Raw genomic sequence first — 15,515 nt, 5'->3', positions numbered from 1 at the left:
GCCCCTTATCTTTTTTATTTTTTATGACTCAGGTATGTAATATCCATAACCAAATCATTTTGATAACCCTTCTCATGCTTATCAAAATATTATAACATGCAACAAAAAAAAAACATTAAAATGAAATGGTTTCACCCATTTTAATTCCCCTCTTGCATGATTACAATGTGTAATAAACGCATACATTTAAGTTTTTGAATAAACACAGTGCAAGTTAGATACGTACCCGTATTCCTGGAGACCTCTCTCTGGGATTGCTTTAAGGCACATAAAAGCTGGTTAATGTAGGTCTTTGCCACAGTGGAAGAGCTTTTTAATGAGAGAAGGGAAAGCATTATGGGATAATAAAAGACACCATCAAATGAACCTTCATTTGATTTCCATTGCATTAGGCTTATTGACTGGCGTCAGTGCCATTCTGCTCTGTAAACATTTCTTACAGAGTGGTCTGTGGTCATGTGTATGTACTTTACCTATGTATGTGTGTCCTTTTCATAGTGTTATGCAAGCAAGCCTTACTCTGAAAGCATCTACAATACAGGCATATGGGGTCATATCTGTACAGGCAAACAAGCTCTTTGTTTTGGATGGTTAGTGAACAACAGTGAACATGTGTTGCCCGGCACTGATCAAATCGCTGATCACAACAGCAGCAAAACAAACAGAGTTTTAGTTGTAAGGCCTGTGATGTCATCACACTTCTCACTTGTAGAGTTACAACTGAGGAAGTGGAGACTGTCAGAAAACAACTACAGCTCCTTACACAACAGAATCTGCTACATCAGATCTGCACACTGTTAGACATCTCCACATATGATACCACATATTTTAAATACAACAAGGTTTTTCTACAGAAAAAATCCTAGATGTGCCATGGGCAGGAACCTCTATCCAACCTCACCCATTGTAGCCAACCTCTAATAAAGCTCTGGGCTTCCTCAGAGGGATAGCACCTAGCTACTGGTACAGGTATGTGGATGATCCTCAGACTTCAGAGTAGCCACGCCCTCAGACAAAAACTGGTCCATCCTAAGAACAAAACTCCCAAACATAATGCCAGGTTTATAGGAGGAGTAAAGGAGGCCTTCTATTGCCATCTCTTATGTAGCAGGTTTGTTAGAGAAACTCATGAGAATTTCTTCTAACCATGATATTATAGTGCACTTCAGACCCAGCCACACCCTTAGAGAAAAACTGGTTGATCTCAAGGACCAAACACAAACTGAGCAACATAGCGTATGCTGAGCAGTGCATCAAGGAGAAACCAAGCAGTCACTTGTGAATGACCATCATTGAACGGAGGTGGTGACACCAGCTATCAGCCACCTACAATGCAGTCTTGAGATCCTTTCCCAGATGCTTTAACCCCTACTCATACCTTCCCTGAGATGACCTCAATAGGTCACATAATGGGTGGGGCACAGCGTCTGAGTGGTTTCCCCCACAACCCCTGACGATGGTCATGACCAACATCTTTTTCACACTTTGGCTCATGTGATGACTCGCATGATCAATATTGGGTTAACAACCACCTCCAAGTGGAACAACCCACACTAGGGGGCAGTATGGTCTACCACACATCCTGTCATGTGACCTATTGAGGTCACTTCAGCCAAGGTGTTTTTAGAACAGAAGAAGCCTGTTGGATTCACAACTTAAAGAAGTTTAGTTTCCTTCTTTTTTCAAGCTCTTCAGAGTATCATAACCTGGATGAGTGACAAAGTTCAGTTCAGTGCTGCAGCACAAAAACACCACATAATTGTGACATATTTAAAGATATTTAATTTTGATGGCATACAAACAACACAGATAGCAAAAACCTGCACATTACAAAAAGTATATTATCTTTAAACGTTAAAGTGCACATTAAAAAAAGAAACTCCAAACTAAAAAAATAAAATTTTACATTAAAAAAACAGATTTGCTGTCGAGGCTGATTTGCTGAAATTTCACGTTTGCAGAACATTCTGTGTGTTCTGAGAGCAATATATTTGAAATAACTAAATGTCTTTGTCATGATATTTCTGTGATTTTTGGAGAAAGGGAACAGTCATTCTGTTTTAATGGGAATGCCTGAACATTTACAAAAGTAATGCAGCTTCCTCTGTCTTTCAACTCCAAAATATCTGTTGCTCCCCCCAGATATGTGGCGGACGTTGCTGCTTCCTGTGCAGAAGATGCCAAGATACCTGGCTGATGCTGCACTTCCGATGGGGTGCCAGTTGCTTTTTGGTGTCCGTTGGGTGTATTACTGTTAGGTACAGAATCTAAACTCTCATGAGAGGCATTTGATGTAGTTTTCTCAGCACTGGAATCTAGAACATAACTATTTACCATTGTGCCACATGATAAATCCTCTTTACTCGTACGGGCAGATGTCTGCATGATACTAGTGCTCCTTACACCTCTGCCATCAGCACTTTCAACCCCGAACACATGCCCATCCCTCTTCCCCAGGATGTGCTGATAGAGAATCTTGCGAAAGGTATGTCTGAATTCTCGAAGGCGGTAGGCGTAGATAAAGGGATTCACCACAGAGTTGGCATGGGAGAGAATGATTGCAATGTTCATCACCCAGATGTGTGGGCGCTCACAGTCCTGGCAAATATGGTTGATGCAATTGATAATATGCACAGGAAGCCAGCACAGAGCAAACAAACCAACGATAATAGCCAGCGATTTTGCAGCGTGTACTTCCTTCTGCAGAATCGAACGAGATGAGCCAGAAGATGGAGTTTTCTGTCCGGGAGCAGGTACGTGTGCAACTTTGAGGCTCATCATTCGAAGTTGTCGGCGAGCTGCCATGAAGATATGGATATAGATGACCAACATTATCACCAAGGGCACCAGCACGCAGCCAAAGAAATTGAAATAGACCATATAGTCAAGGGGAACCACTCCCTCAAACAAGCAATGAGTCATTCCTTCAGGGCAGCCTTGGCTTTTGGTGGCAGTGGTAGTGGAGTTCCAACCTGTGTAAAGAAAACTGTGATTTATTGCCAGTTTCATCCAAAAGCAAAATTATAGGATTTCAGCTCAGCTCAGTTTTCCTCAACAATCTCCTCAGCAGTTAGGACCACTTAAACATGCTTAAATATGTAACTTAAACATGAAAACATGAATAAATAAATGTATGCATGTCTCTCTTGCCACTGCCAGTGCAGATAAGAACACGAGACCTTTCTAGAAATACATTGTTGATGCATTTATCCATTTACACTATACAATGCAATAGAATTGTTGTAATAAGCAGTAAGAAGATATACAGACGGAAGCGGGGCATCCTCCCTTACACAAGAATAATGTTTGCTTGTTTGCATCAAAATACCTCCTCTGCATGATTTTGACTATGTAAAGGAAGGTTGTTTCATGTTTCATACAGCATCAATTAAAGGCATTGACTCTGTGTGGGAATTGGCAAAAATCTTTCCCCACCTGTGTTCCAGCCAAACATCGGTGTCAGGCCGATGCCCACTGAAAGAACCCAGCACAGTGCAATGATGCCCTTTGCCCTCTTCCCTGTCACCAGACTGTTGTACCTAAAAGTTTGAACAGAACACAAACATGCATTATATATGCAGCCAGTTGCTTTATCTACTCTGTCAGTGATAGCATTCCCTTGAGACAAAGTCAATACAGTTTAAATGAAGAGAAAATGATTTGTGCGCTGAAGCATTAACACTTTTCATTTAATAAGCGAAAGCAGGACTTCAATTGGCCCGCTTTAAAATGCACTTACAGTAATCTGATTATCTCTGCAGTGCTGATGCCCATTTGTATCTATGGTAATTAAAGACAGCACTCATCAAGTGTTCAAAAATCCCTTAAAAAAATAATGATTTCTTAAAATAAAAAATATATTGATTTCATTAGGGCATTGAATTTTTTGTACAACACTCCTGTTGTGTTACATAAGTATAAATGAAACTGCTGTTGTTGTAAAGGACATTTCCATTTAGGTCAAGTTAGAACATCTGAGCATAAAAAATCACATAGTGGATGCTTATATCAAATAATTTTCATACTAACATGTCACATTTGAGTGATATATTTTAGTTTTAAAGGTAAAGTACTGTGCAAAAGTCTGGGGCTACCGCTGATTTCTTTATATTTTGCTTAGAAAGCTTGAATTCAAGAACATAAAGTTGTCAAATACAAATACATTTATATATGTATTTCTAATGAGGTCAGCTGCAAAAATAACTGTTCCCATAGGCCAGGTTTTGCCTACTAATGCTCTGCACCAGAACCAAACCTACAAAACCTTAATGAAGGTGTGGACATGTATTTTTTGGTGGCTGGCCTTATTATGTATGTTTCTGTTTCACAGCAAAAAAAACTCTTGAAGGATATTTAAGTGACTCATACAAATATGATTTATCAAGTTTTGCTGCAGCCAGTTAAGTCTAAATTTAACACTGGAAAAAAAGCTTGTGTTGTTTTAGTTGTGGGATTTATGATAGTTGGTGTTCATTTATTTGGAATGAGAGAGGGAAATGTCATCAGAAAGATAACACAGCACTGTAAACGCAGTGTAAAAGTTATGTCCTGTCCTGTACCTCTTCCCTTTCCCAGTCCTCACCCTGCACGTTTAGAGTCCAGTCCCTTTCTGCATTTCATTATTAATACTAGTATTTAGTATGTTGTATTTTTCAACTGCATTTTAAATTTTCAGTCACAAAGAGATGGTAATTAAAACATAATTAAAATGTCTCTACACGTGCACCTTAATCGTCAAAAAATAAAACAGGAAATAAGGAAGAATTTGAACTGGTACAATTCTATTAAGCCTGAAAGTCAATACTTGGTATCATTACCTTTATTCTTTATTCTTAGTTAAACTTTCTTGTAATTTCTTGAAGTAGGCTTCGGGAATAATTCTCCAGGCTTCTTGAAGGACATTGAAGGGTCTTTTTTGATAGTGTTGCATTCTATCCAGGTATGCTTTTACTGCATTGGCAGTGTGTTTGGGATTGTTGCCATGCTGAAAACTTAGACTAGTAACAATCAGATGCCTTCCAGATGGTACTGCATGGTGGATCAAAGTCTCATGGTATGTCTCTTGTTCGTAATTCTGTCAGTTTTGACAAGGTCTCCAGCACCACTGGCTGAAATGCAGTGCAACCCATGACAAAGCCTCTATGTTTCTTACAGATGGCTGTAGACTCTCAATGTTCTACTGCTCGCCTGACCTCCTCCATACATGTCGAAAACAACTTAAACCAAAAACTTTCAATTTGGATTCACCATTCGATAACCTTCTTGTGTAATTTGGCATATCTCAGACCTTTTTCCCTGTTTCTTGACAGCCATTCTCCCACTGAGATCATTTTGGATGAGGCTTCAGTGAACAACAGATGGGTCAACTGAATGGCCAGAGAAATCTCTCAGGTTCTGTGTCAGGTCTTTGCTCTGTTTTTTGATATTTCTTGAGGACATGACTTTCAGATACTGTTCATCTGCTATAAATAAGTTTTTTGGCCTGCCACTTCTTCTACCTTTGACTTACGTCTGTGCTACCTTTGGCATTTTTCACAGATCAGATTCAACTAAAGAAGTGGAAACAAATTATGTATTTTTCAATAGACTGCTAGTATCAAAGTGCCTAAAGATATGGCTGAAAATGTCTTCAGTAAGGGTTGATTTTATTGGCTCAGTGTTTAGCTCTCTCAGATCTGCCTCTCGGATCTGGATTTACTGACCAATAGCTGTCCTTACAGCAATGCACAGTGTGGTCAAGTCTCTAATGTTTTGTGCAGCCACTTAGTGGATCCTTAATTACTGTGGTCTATGCTGAGCACTACACTCAGTCAGTAAATGAAGATTTTAAGAGGACCTCAAGTCTCTTTGCTATACTTTTCCGGATGCTTACCGGATGCCCGTGGTGGCTGTAATTACTTAAATCTTTAAAACAGATACAAATTAAATCTGGTTCTATTATGTGTTGACACAACACTGGTTTAGCTCCCGAGTTAGGTGCCGTTTTCTATGTTTCAATGATTAATTGTTATGAAAATGGTCAAGTACAACGACTGTTTGAAAACTGAGTGAAAAAGCAGCCATTGTCCAAAGAAAGATCAGAAAGCCTGGAAAAACTACTGCTCAAGACCGCTTTGAAAGAAATTACAAACAAGTCCCCAGGAGGACCCAGGACACGCTGGGGAGATTACATCTCTCAACTAGTTTGGGAACGCCTTGGCATTCCTACTCCCATTTGAGCACGAAGAGGTGACTCGGGAGAGGGAGGTCTGGGCTTCTCTGATTAGGCAGTTGTCACGCCGCCTCAGATAAGTGGTAGAAAATGAATGGATGGATAAAAGCATTGGAAATATAAAGAAAGAGGGTTTGCTCATGTCTTTGCACAGCACTGTATTGAAATCCTCATATACACAACTTATGATGCAGGAAAATAATTAATTCAGAAACCTGATTAAGGAAATAGAAGTTGAAAATCACTATGAATTATTAGTATACCCAGCATCACCTTGCATACACTGACTTAACTGTCTGTGTATTTTGGACTGAGATGTTGCATGGCCAACCTGGTAGCACTAGGCTTCGTAAAGCCTCCTAATAACTACATGATTAGTTGTTCTCTGGTCATAGGTGCTGGGGCTGTGTCACATAAAGACACAATCAAACTGTTATGCAACCGCTTATGCAAATGCGTCACCTGCTTTGGATTATGGCTCGGTGGTGTGTCAACAGATGTGTTGCAGAAACAAGGAGCTTTGTTTTAAGCTTCTAAATAAATGATCCATTAAAGAGCAATACTATTTGAATGCTGCTGATTTACATGAATGCTAATCATGAAAGCTTTAAGTAGATTTAACCAGTTCACCTTCAACAACACTAACTCAATTAAGCCTGTCGAGCGATGGAGCCATGTTTGTCCGCAGCTGGACAAATTAGCCTTCAGTTAAAAATAGGATCTCTCTATAATTTAATGCCCTTTGCTACACCACTGCAGTGCATGTGAACATTTGACATCTGCTGCTGATTCTGCAGCTGGAATGTATGATATCTCAGTTGAAGTTTCATTACTTCCTCTCACCTGAGTGGGTTTTTGATTGCGATGTAGCGGTCCACAGCAATAGCCAGCAGACTAAAGATGGAGCTCTGAGTGAGCACGAGGACGAAGCAAGCGATGAACAGGCAGCCGTAGAAATTTGCACAGAAACCAGTACTGAAAACATCACAGATTCAAAAAGGGTGTTTATCACTACAAACCCCGCCAAAAAAAGCAACAGTACATTGTGACAGATCTTGTAGTAAAGGATGCAGGTAACACAAAATTTGTCTCATTTCCAAACTGAATAAGAAGGAAACAATACCTAATAGCGATAGCGAAGGGAATCGCCAGCAGTCCCACAGCAATATCAGCGATTGCCAGTGACACTACAAAGAAGTTGGTGATGCTCTGCAGGTTGGAGTTGAGGCAGACGGACCAGCAGACCAGGACATTCCCAGCCACAGACAGGCAAGCAATCACCAGCTCCAGGCCAATATAGACCAGACTGCTATTCGGCATGGTTGTTTTATTCCACGTTTTTGCTTTCTTTGTGCCGTCATCCCACACACTCAGCTGCTTCACATGTTTTTAGACAAAATACCTGCTCGCCAAACCACATGGTATGACTGATCAACAGAGCGACTGTGTCACAAAAGGACAGCCAAGGCAGGAAGTTCCCACCACAAGCCAGTGCGCTTTGAGGTCTTCTCGCACCCTTTGGCGTCACAAACCCTGCGTCAGTCTGTTTGTCTTCCTCTTTCTTTTTGTGTCTTAAAAAAAAAAAAAATCTCTGTTCTGTTGGGTAAACTTGGTCACAGGTGGCAGTAGAATGCACAGGAGGGAAGTTTGCACAGTGGCTGCAAAATTAAGAGCAGTGTTCTGGAGAGAGAGAAAGAGAACACAGTATCTCTGTAAAAACAGATTGCAGGCTGTACACATACACATACACATACAGGATTTGAAAAAAAGAAAGAAAAAAAAAACCATTTATCTCTAGAAGACAAGGGGGCAGGTGTTTTTTTTACCATACAGGGCCAAAGCAGACAGCCCAACAATGGACCTTTTATTTTAGGAAAGATTTCCCAAAACCCTTCTACGTGCTAATCATTCCCCAGACTGGCATAGTTTCCTATGAAGTCACTGATAATAACGCAAAATAAACCACCCATAAATTTCAAAGAAATTGTTCTATTACTGGATTTTCTTTGCTGGGCGTTTTACTACATTTCTCGACACTGTATGTTAGGTCTATTATAGGAACACATTACAAACTGATAACCTTCAAAAATAGGCCTGTATTCAGTTTGCTAAGGTAAACCACAGGGTAGTGAGAAGGAGAAACAGGTCAAGGATGCACTGAGCCTGGAAAGCAGGTAGTGCATTATTGTTCTTTCCCCTACAGGCAGAGAGAAATAGCTAAAAGAATATTTAAACCACAACTAATAACTAAACTCGTTGTAGAAGTTCGTGTGGAAGCCTGCTTGGAATTTTAATGAGATATTGCAGATTAGTGTGTTGAACCTTTTTTTCTTCTTTGTAAAATGTTAAAACACTATGTGTGGGGTGATCAAGTACTGGTCCAACCCAACGGGCTTAATCATTTCCGGACTGAGTTTATAAAAAGACTGATAATGCTTGTGGCTGGAGGCCACAAGACTAATTTTGCATAAAGCCCAGAGAAAGTAGGAAAACCACCTAGCTCAGCTTTGTCTAAGACCAACAATATGCCTTACAGATTAAAAAGCTCACTTATTAAACTACTTTATCTCATTTCCTTAATCAATGCACAAACCAATACAAAATTAAATGAAAGGTGTGTTGGTTGTACTCTCAGCTTTCTTTTGGGAACTGTGATGCATTAAGTAAAATACATGAGATTTTATCACTGGGACCCCACATTCCTAGGACAAACGTAATTGGAGATGTTTGACAATAATTCTCAGGTGGCTTTGTGTCTTGTCACTATAACTGTGTAAGTCCTGTTGTAATTCTTCATGGCATCAATCTAACAAGCTGCTGGAAATATTCTTCAAAGATTTTGGCCTATGTTGACACAATAGCATTACACAGTTGTTACAGATTTGTTGTCTGAAAATCCATGATGTATATATCTTGTTCCGCCACATCCCAAATATGATCTATTGGAGTGAGATCAGGAGACCGTGGAGGCCAACTGAGTGCTGCAAACTCAGTTGTGTTCCAGAAATGCATCGTCCTAATGGAAGAAAAAAACTGGCTCAGGTGAACTGCTCAGTCTCTCTTCCACTCGACCTGACATCAACCTATTGGTGAGCTTTGTGTTTTGGTTAGGTTGAGTTTAATAAATAATTTTATATTTAAGTAAACTTCTTGCATGAATTCCCTCCTTGTCATCTACTTTGAACCAGTTCGTGTTAACCTACTAATTTAGCTTGTGGTTTGCCAAATGCTTAACTAAGTTGAACTTGGTTTTGAGTACAGCTAAAGTAGTTGTGGTATTTATCATTGTGACTAATATCCTATTGAGTTCTACACAAGACAGCATTAGTTCAGATTTGTTGTTGTTATTATGTGGTTGATGGTGGAAGAGACCAGCATTAGTATTGTACTTGGCTGTTATATTATACATATATATATATACACATATACACATATATATATATATATATATATATATACATATATATACACATATACATACACATATACATATATACATATATATATATACACATATACATATACATATATACACATATACATATACATATATATATATACACATATACATATACACATACACATATACATATATATATATATACACATACACATATACATATATATATATACACATATACATATACATATATATATATACACATATACATATATATATATACATATACATATATATATATACATATACATATATATATGTATATATATATATGTATATGTATATATATATATATATATATATATATATATACACACACACACACATATATATACACACATATATATGTATATGTATATATATATACATATACATATATGTATATATATGCATATATGTATATACCCACCACAAGTATCTGTCTGAAGACCAGGGTTAAGACGAGGATTAAGATCAACTTATACTGAATAACTAGGATTAGGGAGCATAAACTCTGCGGCTGGTGCCTTACCATTGTATTTTTTCTTGTGGGTTTCTGGCCTTACTAAACACATGGCTGGACTGATCTTGTGGTGTAACTATGTTGCAAAGTTAACCTTGAATAGTGTTGTGAAATATTTAGCTTAGTAATTTTTGTCTGGTAGCTTTGCAGTAGACCCCATTAACTGCTTTGATTTGCTGTGAGCTTTGTTGTAGCTTGGTTCCCTCTTTGTTGGTGTCTTGGACATTTTGGTTAGCGTGGACGTTTTTGTTTGTAGGAACCTTGTTGTGTGTTACTGTGGTTGATGCTTATACTTTAATTCCAGCTTTGGTTGTCTGTTGCTGGAGTTTTGGCAAAGCAGTGTTGTGTGGGTGTGTATGTGGTGTTGGGCAGTTCTGATGAGATCTGGTGCTCATTTAGGTACCAACGATTAGATTTTCACTTGCTGTTCCTAGGTTAATTGATTTTTTTGCTTTGTTTTGTCCCCCCCTTGTTGAATCCATTTGCAAGGATAGATTTGCTATCTTGGACTCTTCTGTACACAGCCATGTGGTTATGGTTTGTGGGCCAGGTTGTGTGGTTGCCATTTTAATAAATGGAGATGTTTTAATGTTGCCTTCTGTTATTGCTTTTTGCTCTTTCCAGAATTGTGATAACTATGGCATTTAATGATGTTTAGTTGCCACTAAGGAGGCCAACATGTGCCAAGGAAATATCAGTGGACCACTATTAGCAGCCTGATAAAAAGCAGGAAGGATCCATGCTTTCATGCTGTTTGCACTAAAATTCTGAAACTACCATCCAAATGTTGCATTAGAAATCTAGACTTATCAGACCAGGCAATGTTTTCCAATCTTCTATTCTCCAATTTTGGCAAGTCTGTGCAAACTGTAGCCTCAGTTTCCTGTTTGACAGGTTCAGAGATGCTCTTCTGCATACCTTGTCGTGTAAGAGGTGGTTATCTGAGTTACTATTTCCTTCCTATCAACCCAAAGCAGTCTGGCCATTCTTCTCTGATCTCTAGCACCAACAAGGCATTGACTACATGTGACATTGCAAGCCACTTAAATCACCTTTGTTCCCCATTCTGATGCTTGGTTTCATGGTTACCTGACAAAATACATTGAGGAGCTGGTAATTTGTAATGTAATATGAATTGTCATGGGGGAGGCCTTCATCAGCAGAATAATCTGTGAAACTCATTAAAACCCATTTAAACATCCACAAATCTCCTCCTTCACATTTCCAGGCCAGTCCCAGCCTTATGTTTGGCACCTGTATTTTAGATGATCTCAAGTTGTTGTTGTTTCATAGTATTCTCTTAAATGCCTCCAGTGAGAATAAACTAAAAGTAATATTACATTGAGGAATATTCTTCAGAGATTCAGCAACAGCTTCTTAGTACTCACCCCCTCTGCATTAAACTCTAAACTTTCCCTTTACCCTTAAGTGTGGGCTGGCTATTGGAAGCTCAAGGGTGTAACTGCTGTTCCAACATGGTAATGACGCCTTCTTAGTTTACCTGATCAAAACATTGATATGACCAAATCTGACTTTCTTTTTCTTTTTTTTTCAAGTTTCCACAGCTTGATGTGATTATCCGATTGTCGAATCAGTGCCAAGAAATAAGGACTGTGTAGTCTTTCTTTTCAGTTCTGAAAGAGGAACCTTATTTATTGTATATGAAATAAAATAAATATATAATCTGTGCCCCATTCCTGGAGTGATTGCACAATGAGAAAGCCCAAAGACTGATGTCTGGGATAAAAGATTTTTCCTGAAAAAAAGAAAAGAAAAAAAGAACTATAGTAGACTTACACTGATAACCAGCATGTTTCTTTGCCTGAGATTATATTTTTGAGGTATGTTCAATTTCTGTGAGCCGATAATGACATGGTCCTACCAAGCCTTTTTTAAGGTTAATAATAAAACATGTTTGGTCATTTTTATTGATTACATTTTTATTATACCAAAACTATTCTGAGAGAACAGTGGAAGTTACTGAATACAGTGAAAGCAAACTCGATACAACCAACTTCCTGTAGAGGTGTGAGGTCTAGATACGAGATAAGATTTGACTGAAACCAAATGCATGACAATGAGACGGTACATGCTTTTAGCGCTTCATATCAACATAGATAGAAATTCCCAACATTTATTCAGGTGGATCACTGCCCAACAGTGTCATATTACTGATGTTAAGCAAGCACGTTTACTAGAAATTATCATTGAGGGCTAAATTCTTCTAAAAAATTTTAAACTTTTAAAAAGTAAATTACTAACTTGACTAACCAACACAAACCTTTATGTATAAGGCAAGAATGCACAGATATATTTAATGAACATCAGTCCTGGGTGTAGCTTGTGGATGATACAGGCCAAAACACAATGACATTTACAGTCAGTGTCAGTTATCTCCAGTTTCATATCAGCTTTGTGCTGTGGCTCACTATGGTGTCACGAAGATCACAATCACATTATAACAGTTCAGACAATATTTCTATTTTTCCATGATGCAAAGGGGGAACAAATTATAAATGGACCACTACGTATATAGCACTTTTCTATTTTATATGAACACTCTAAGTGGTTCTTAGTACAAGACCTATTCACACAAATTCCTACAAGCAACTTGTTTAATGCTTGAGAGTTTTTAATGTAAAATTCACAGTCTGGTGAATGCACTGGGGGCAACTCGGGGTTCAGTGTCTTGTCAAGGTCTTGTCAAGGCATGTCTTTTGTCCTGCCTTCCTTCTCCCACCACAACTGGTCGTGGCAGATGGCCGCCCTTCCCTGAGCCTGGTTTTTCCTCCCCACTGTTGCCAAAGTGCTTGGTCATAGGGGCTCATATGGTTGTTGGGTTTTTCTCTGTATGTATTATTGTAGGGTCTGCCTTACAATATAAAGCACCTTGAGGTGAGTCTTGTTGTGCTTTGGCGCTGTATAAATTAAATGGAATTGAATTGAAAATTGAAAAGGATTTTTTGACACGCACACTAGAAGGGTCAGGGATCAAACCACTGACCTACAAAAAAGATGATGAACTCCTTCACCTCCTGAGTCACAGCCAACTAATCCACAACAAAAACACCATAAACAAAAAATAATTTAAAAAAATATATACGTAGGAGTATTGGCATCAACCGAAATGGGGTTTTTTTTGGGTTTTTTGCATGTGTAAAAGTGTAAAAGGTATGAGCTATCCATCCTCATAAGCTGCTTTGATCTCCTTGCATCAGTAAGACATAAAATACTTCTGTTCATACTTAATGCCTTTTAGGACTGTGACTCAATTTCAGTATTAAACGTAAAGTAATCTGAAAAATGTTGATATTATTGTAATATTTGTGAGATGTTTTTTAAAGTTTCAGTTTTAAGTTTCAGCTTAATTTCATTGCAGTGTATTGAGTAATATCAAAGAACTGCAATGCCGTGCACGGAAAATAAGATTTTTCCCTTTCAGTGCTGAGCTATATTGAGTGAATTTGTTTTAAATATAGATGTATTTTCCATACTCTACTTAGACTAAGTAGCGATATCCTGTGTGTTGCAGTTAATCCCCAGGCATTATAATAAATAGATATTTTATTGCTATATGCCTAGCATCTATGCTGTATGCTCTGTAGATGTGCTCTTACAGCCAGCAAAACATATAAAGTGAAATAACAGCTATTTATTGTCCCAAAAGACATTCATGAATGTTTAAATACAGTTTCAGATGCACATTTCTTACTCTGCTGACCACATATGTGCAGCTCTACTTGCATTAATCCCGGCAGTACACTGGACCAAAGTCCGACTTTTCCCTCTTTTATTCTCCTACTGGAGCTTTCTTAGAAGCAAAAGGAATTTAAAAACCAGGCTTGGTCCAGCAGATTTACAAAACTGAAGCAAGAGACTGCATGAGCATGCAAAACTTTCAGAGTTTGATTGAGAAAACTAAATTGGACTTTTAGTTTAGAGACTATAACATAAGATATACAATCTGAGTTTACCTAATACTTTTCCAGCACATTGCTTTAACCTTCCCCTTCACTTTACCATTATGGTCATAGCTGTACATATATATAGATTCTCATAGCAGCCTTGGAGGAAGTGATAAGAAAATACACATCCCGCTGGAGGGGATCTGCCAGAGTCCTGCCAATCAATGTGCAAGTTCACCAAAAGTCAAAGGAAAACAAATATAAGAAAATTTGGTTTTGTTACTCCTGGCAGCACTGTCGGTATGAGGGAATGAGGAATGAGGGAAGAACTGATCTGACAACATATTGGGAATTCCTGACAGGAGGAACAGACAGGACAACGGAGAGGTAAACAATGTGCAGGGCAACCGAAAAGCTTCAAAACGGTGTAATATAATATTTGCCCTGTGATGGAAAAATACGTACTAACTACATGAACTGAGGTACAGTGAATGCACTGCTTCATCTTATTATAGCAAGTTTACTACATTACTACATTTTTCAAACTTCAGCTGCGTTAAAAAATAATTAAAAAGTCTGCTATTTTCAGTAAAACGTCCCCACTCCATTGCAATAAAACTTTAATATATAAAATAATGACACTTTGATTTACTGGTTGAAGAATAAGGAGTAATCCAAGCGTGTCAGACGTACTGATGTTATTTGAGTGGGCGTTTACCCGGGAGACACCTGTTCCTCTGTCAACTTACAACTTCGACTTACTAATTATGTCTGAACAGGAAGAAAGGTATTAGTTATTTCTTACCTTATTTTTAGAGCGATTGGGAGGGGAAGCCCTTTTTCCTCCACGTGTTCAGATGATCACTGTTCCCGCAGTAAATTCAAATGTAATAAATTAAAAGCGCTGGGAAAAAAAATCAAAAAAGGGGGAAATAATTTAAACCGGCAGACGAGGCAGTGCGTATGTTTGACAGGAGAGGTCTGAAGGTGAGCACCGACTCGATGCAACAGGAAAACGCTCACCCGCAGCCTCGCCTCGCTTCTCGAGTGTGTAGGCTGATTATATTGCTTAAGTTGTGGGGACATAAATCTGTTTAGTCATACTCTTTTGGGTCCCGCCTTCTTTTTGAGAGCAAAGCCAAAACCGTTGCTATGAGCCACTAATTTTTCGAGTGTGGACTGAACTCTGGTTAAAGTCAAGAAAATGATATATTTAGGTAAGGTTTGGAGTTGGAAAGGCTTGGAAATAAATTCAGGTCGGCGCAGTGTTGTTGATGTTAGAAACACGACTGTGTGTGGGTGAGTGGCTTGGAGGAATGGAAATAACCGATCATAGAAGAAAGAAAGTGATATTTAAAGAGCAGAACTCAATTAAAATAAATAACACACCGACTACTACTTCCATATCAATAAATAAACAGCCATAATGTCTCTTCT

General features: G+C 38.5%; 1 protein-coding gene across 1 annotated transcript; it reads right to left on the bottom strand.

Moving 5' to 3' along the window:
• Window positions 1–1,799: 1,799 nt before the first annotated feature.
• On the bottom strand, window positions 1,800–15,099 carry adora2ab (adenosine A2a receptor b). The gene is made up of 5 exons (XM_063480707.1): window positions 14,884–15,099; window positions 7,335–7,891; window positions 7,055–7,186; window positions 3,436–3,539; window positions 1,800–2,972 (listed from the first exon to the last, which is right to left on the bottom strand). The coding sequence occupies exons 2-5, from the start codon at window positions 7,529–7,531 to the stop codon at window positions 2,014–2,016; spliced, it is 1,392 nt and encodes a 463-aa protein (XP_063336777.1). The 5' UTR covers window positions 7,532–7,891; window positions 14,884–15,099; the 3' UTR covers window positions 1,800–2,013.
• Window positions 15,100–15,515: the final 416 nt, after the last annotated feature.

The sequence above is a fragment of the Pelmatolapia mariae genome, linkage group LG7, assembly GCF_036321145.2.
Source record: "Pelmatolapia mariae isolate MD_Pm_ZW linkage group LG7, Pm_UMD_F_2, whole genome shotgun sequence".
NCBI classification, from domain to species: domain Eukaryota; kingdom Metazoa; phylum Chordata; class Actinopteri; order Cichliformes; family Cichlidae; genus Pelmatolapia; species Pelmatolapia mariae.
The sequence above is the reverse complement of the archived record's forward strand: the minus strand, read 5'-3'. Positions and strand labels throughout refer to the sequence as shown.

Excerpts from the sequence above, each read along its gene's own strand:
- adora2ab (XM_063480707.1), bottom strand. The coding sequence starts at position 7,531 with ATGCCGAATAGCAGTCTGGTCTATATTGGCCTGGAGCTGGTGATTGCT. Across the intron at positions 7,187-7,334 it reads CCCTTCGCTATCGCTATTAG|TACTGGTTTCTGTGCAAATT; the intron begins GTATTGTTTCCT and ends TGATGTTTTCAG. Across the intron at positions 2,973-3,435 it reads GATGTTTGGCTGGAACACAG|GTTGGAACTCCACTACCACT; the intron begins GTGGGGAAAGAT and ends TTCTTTACACAG.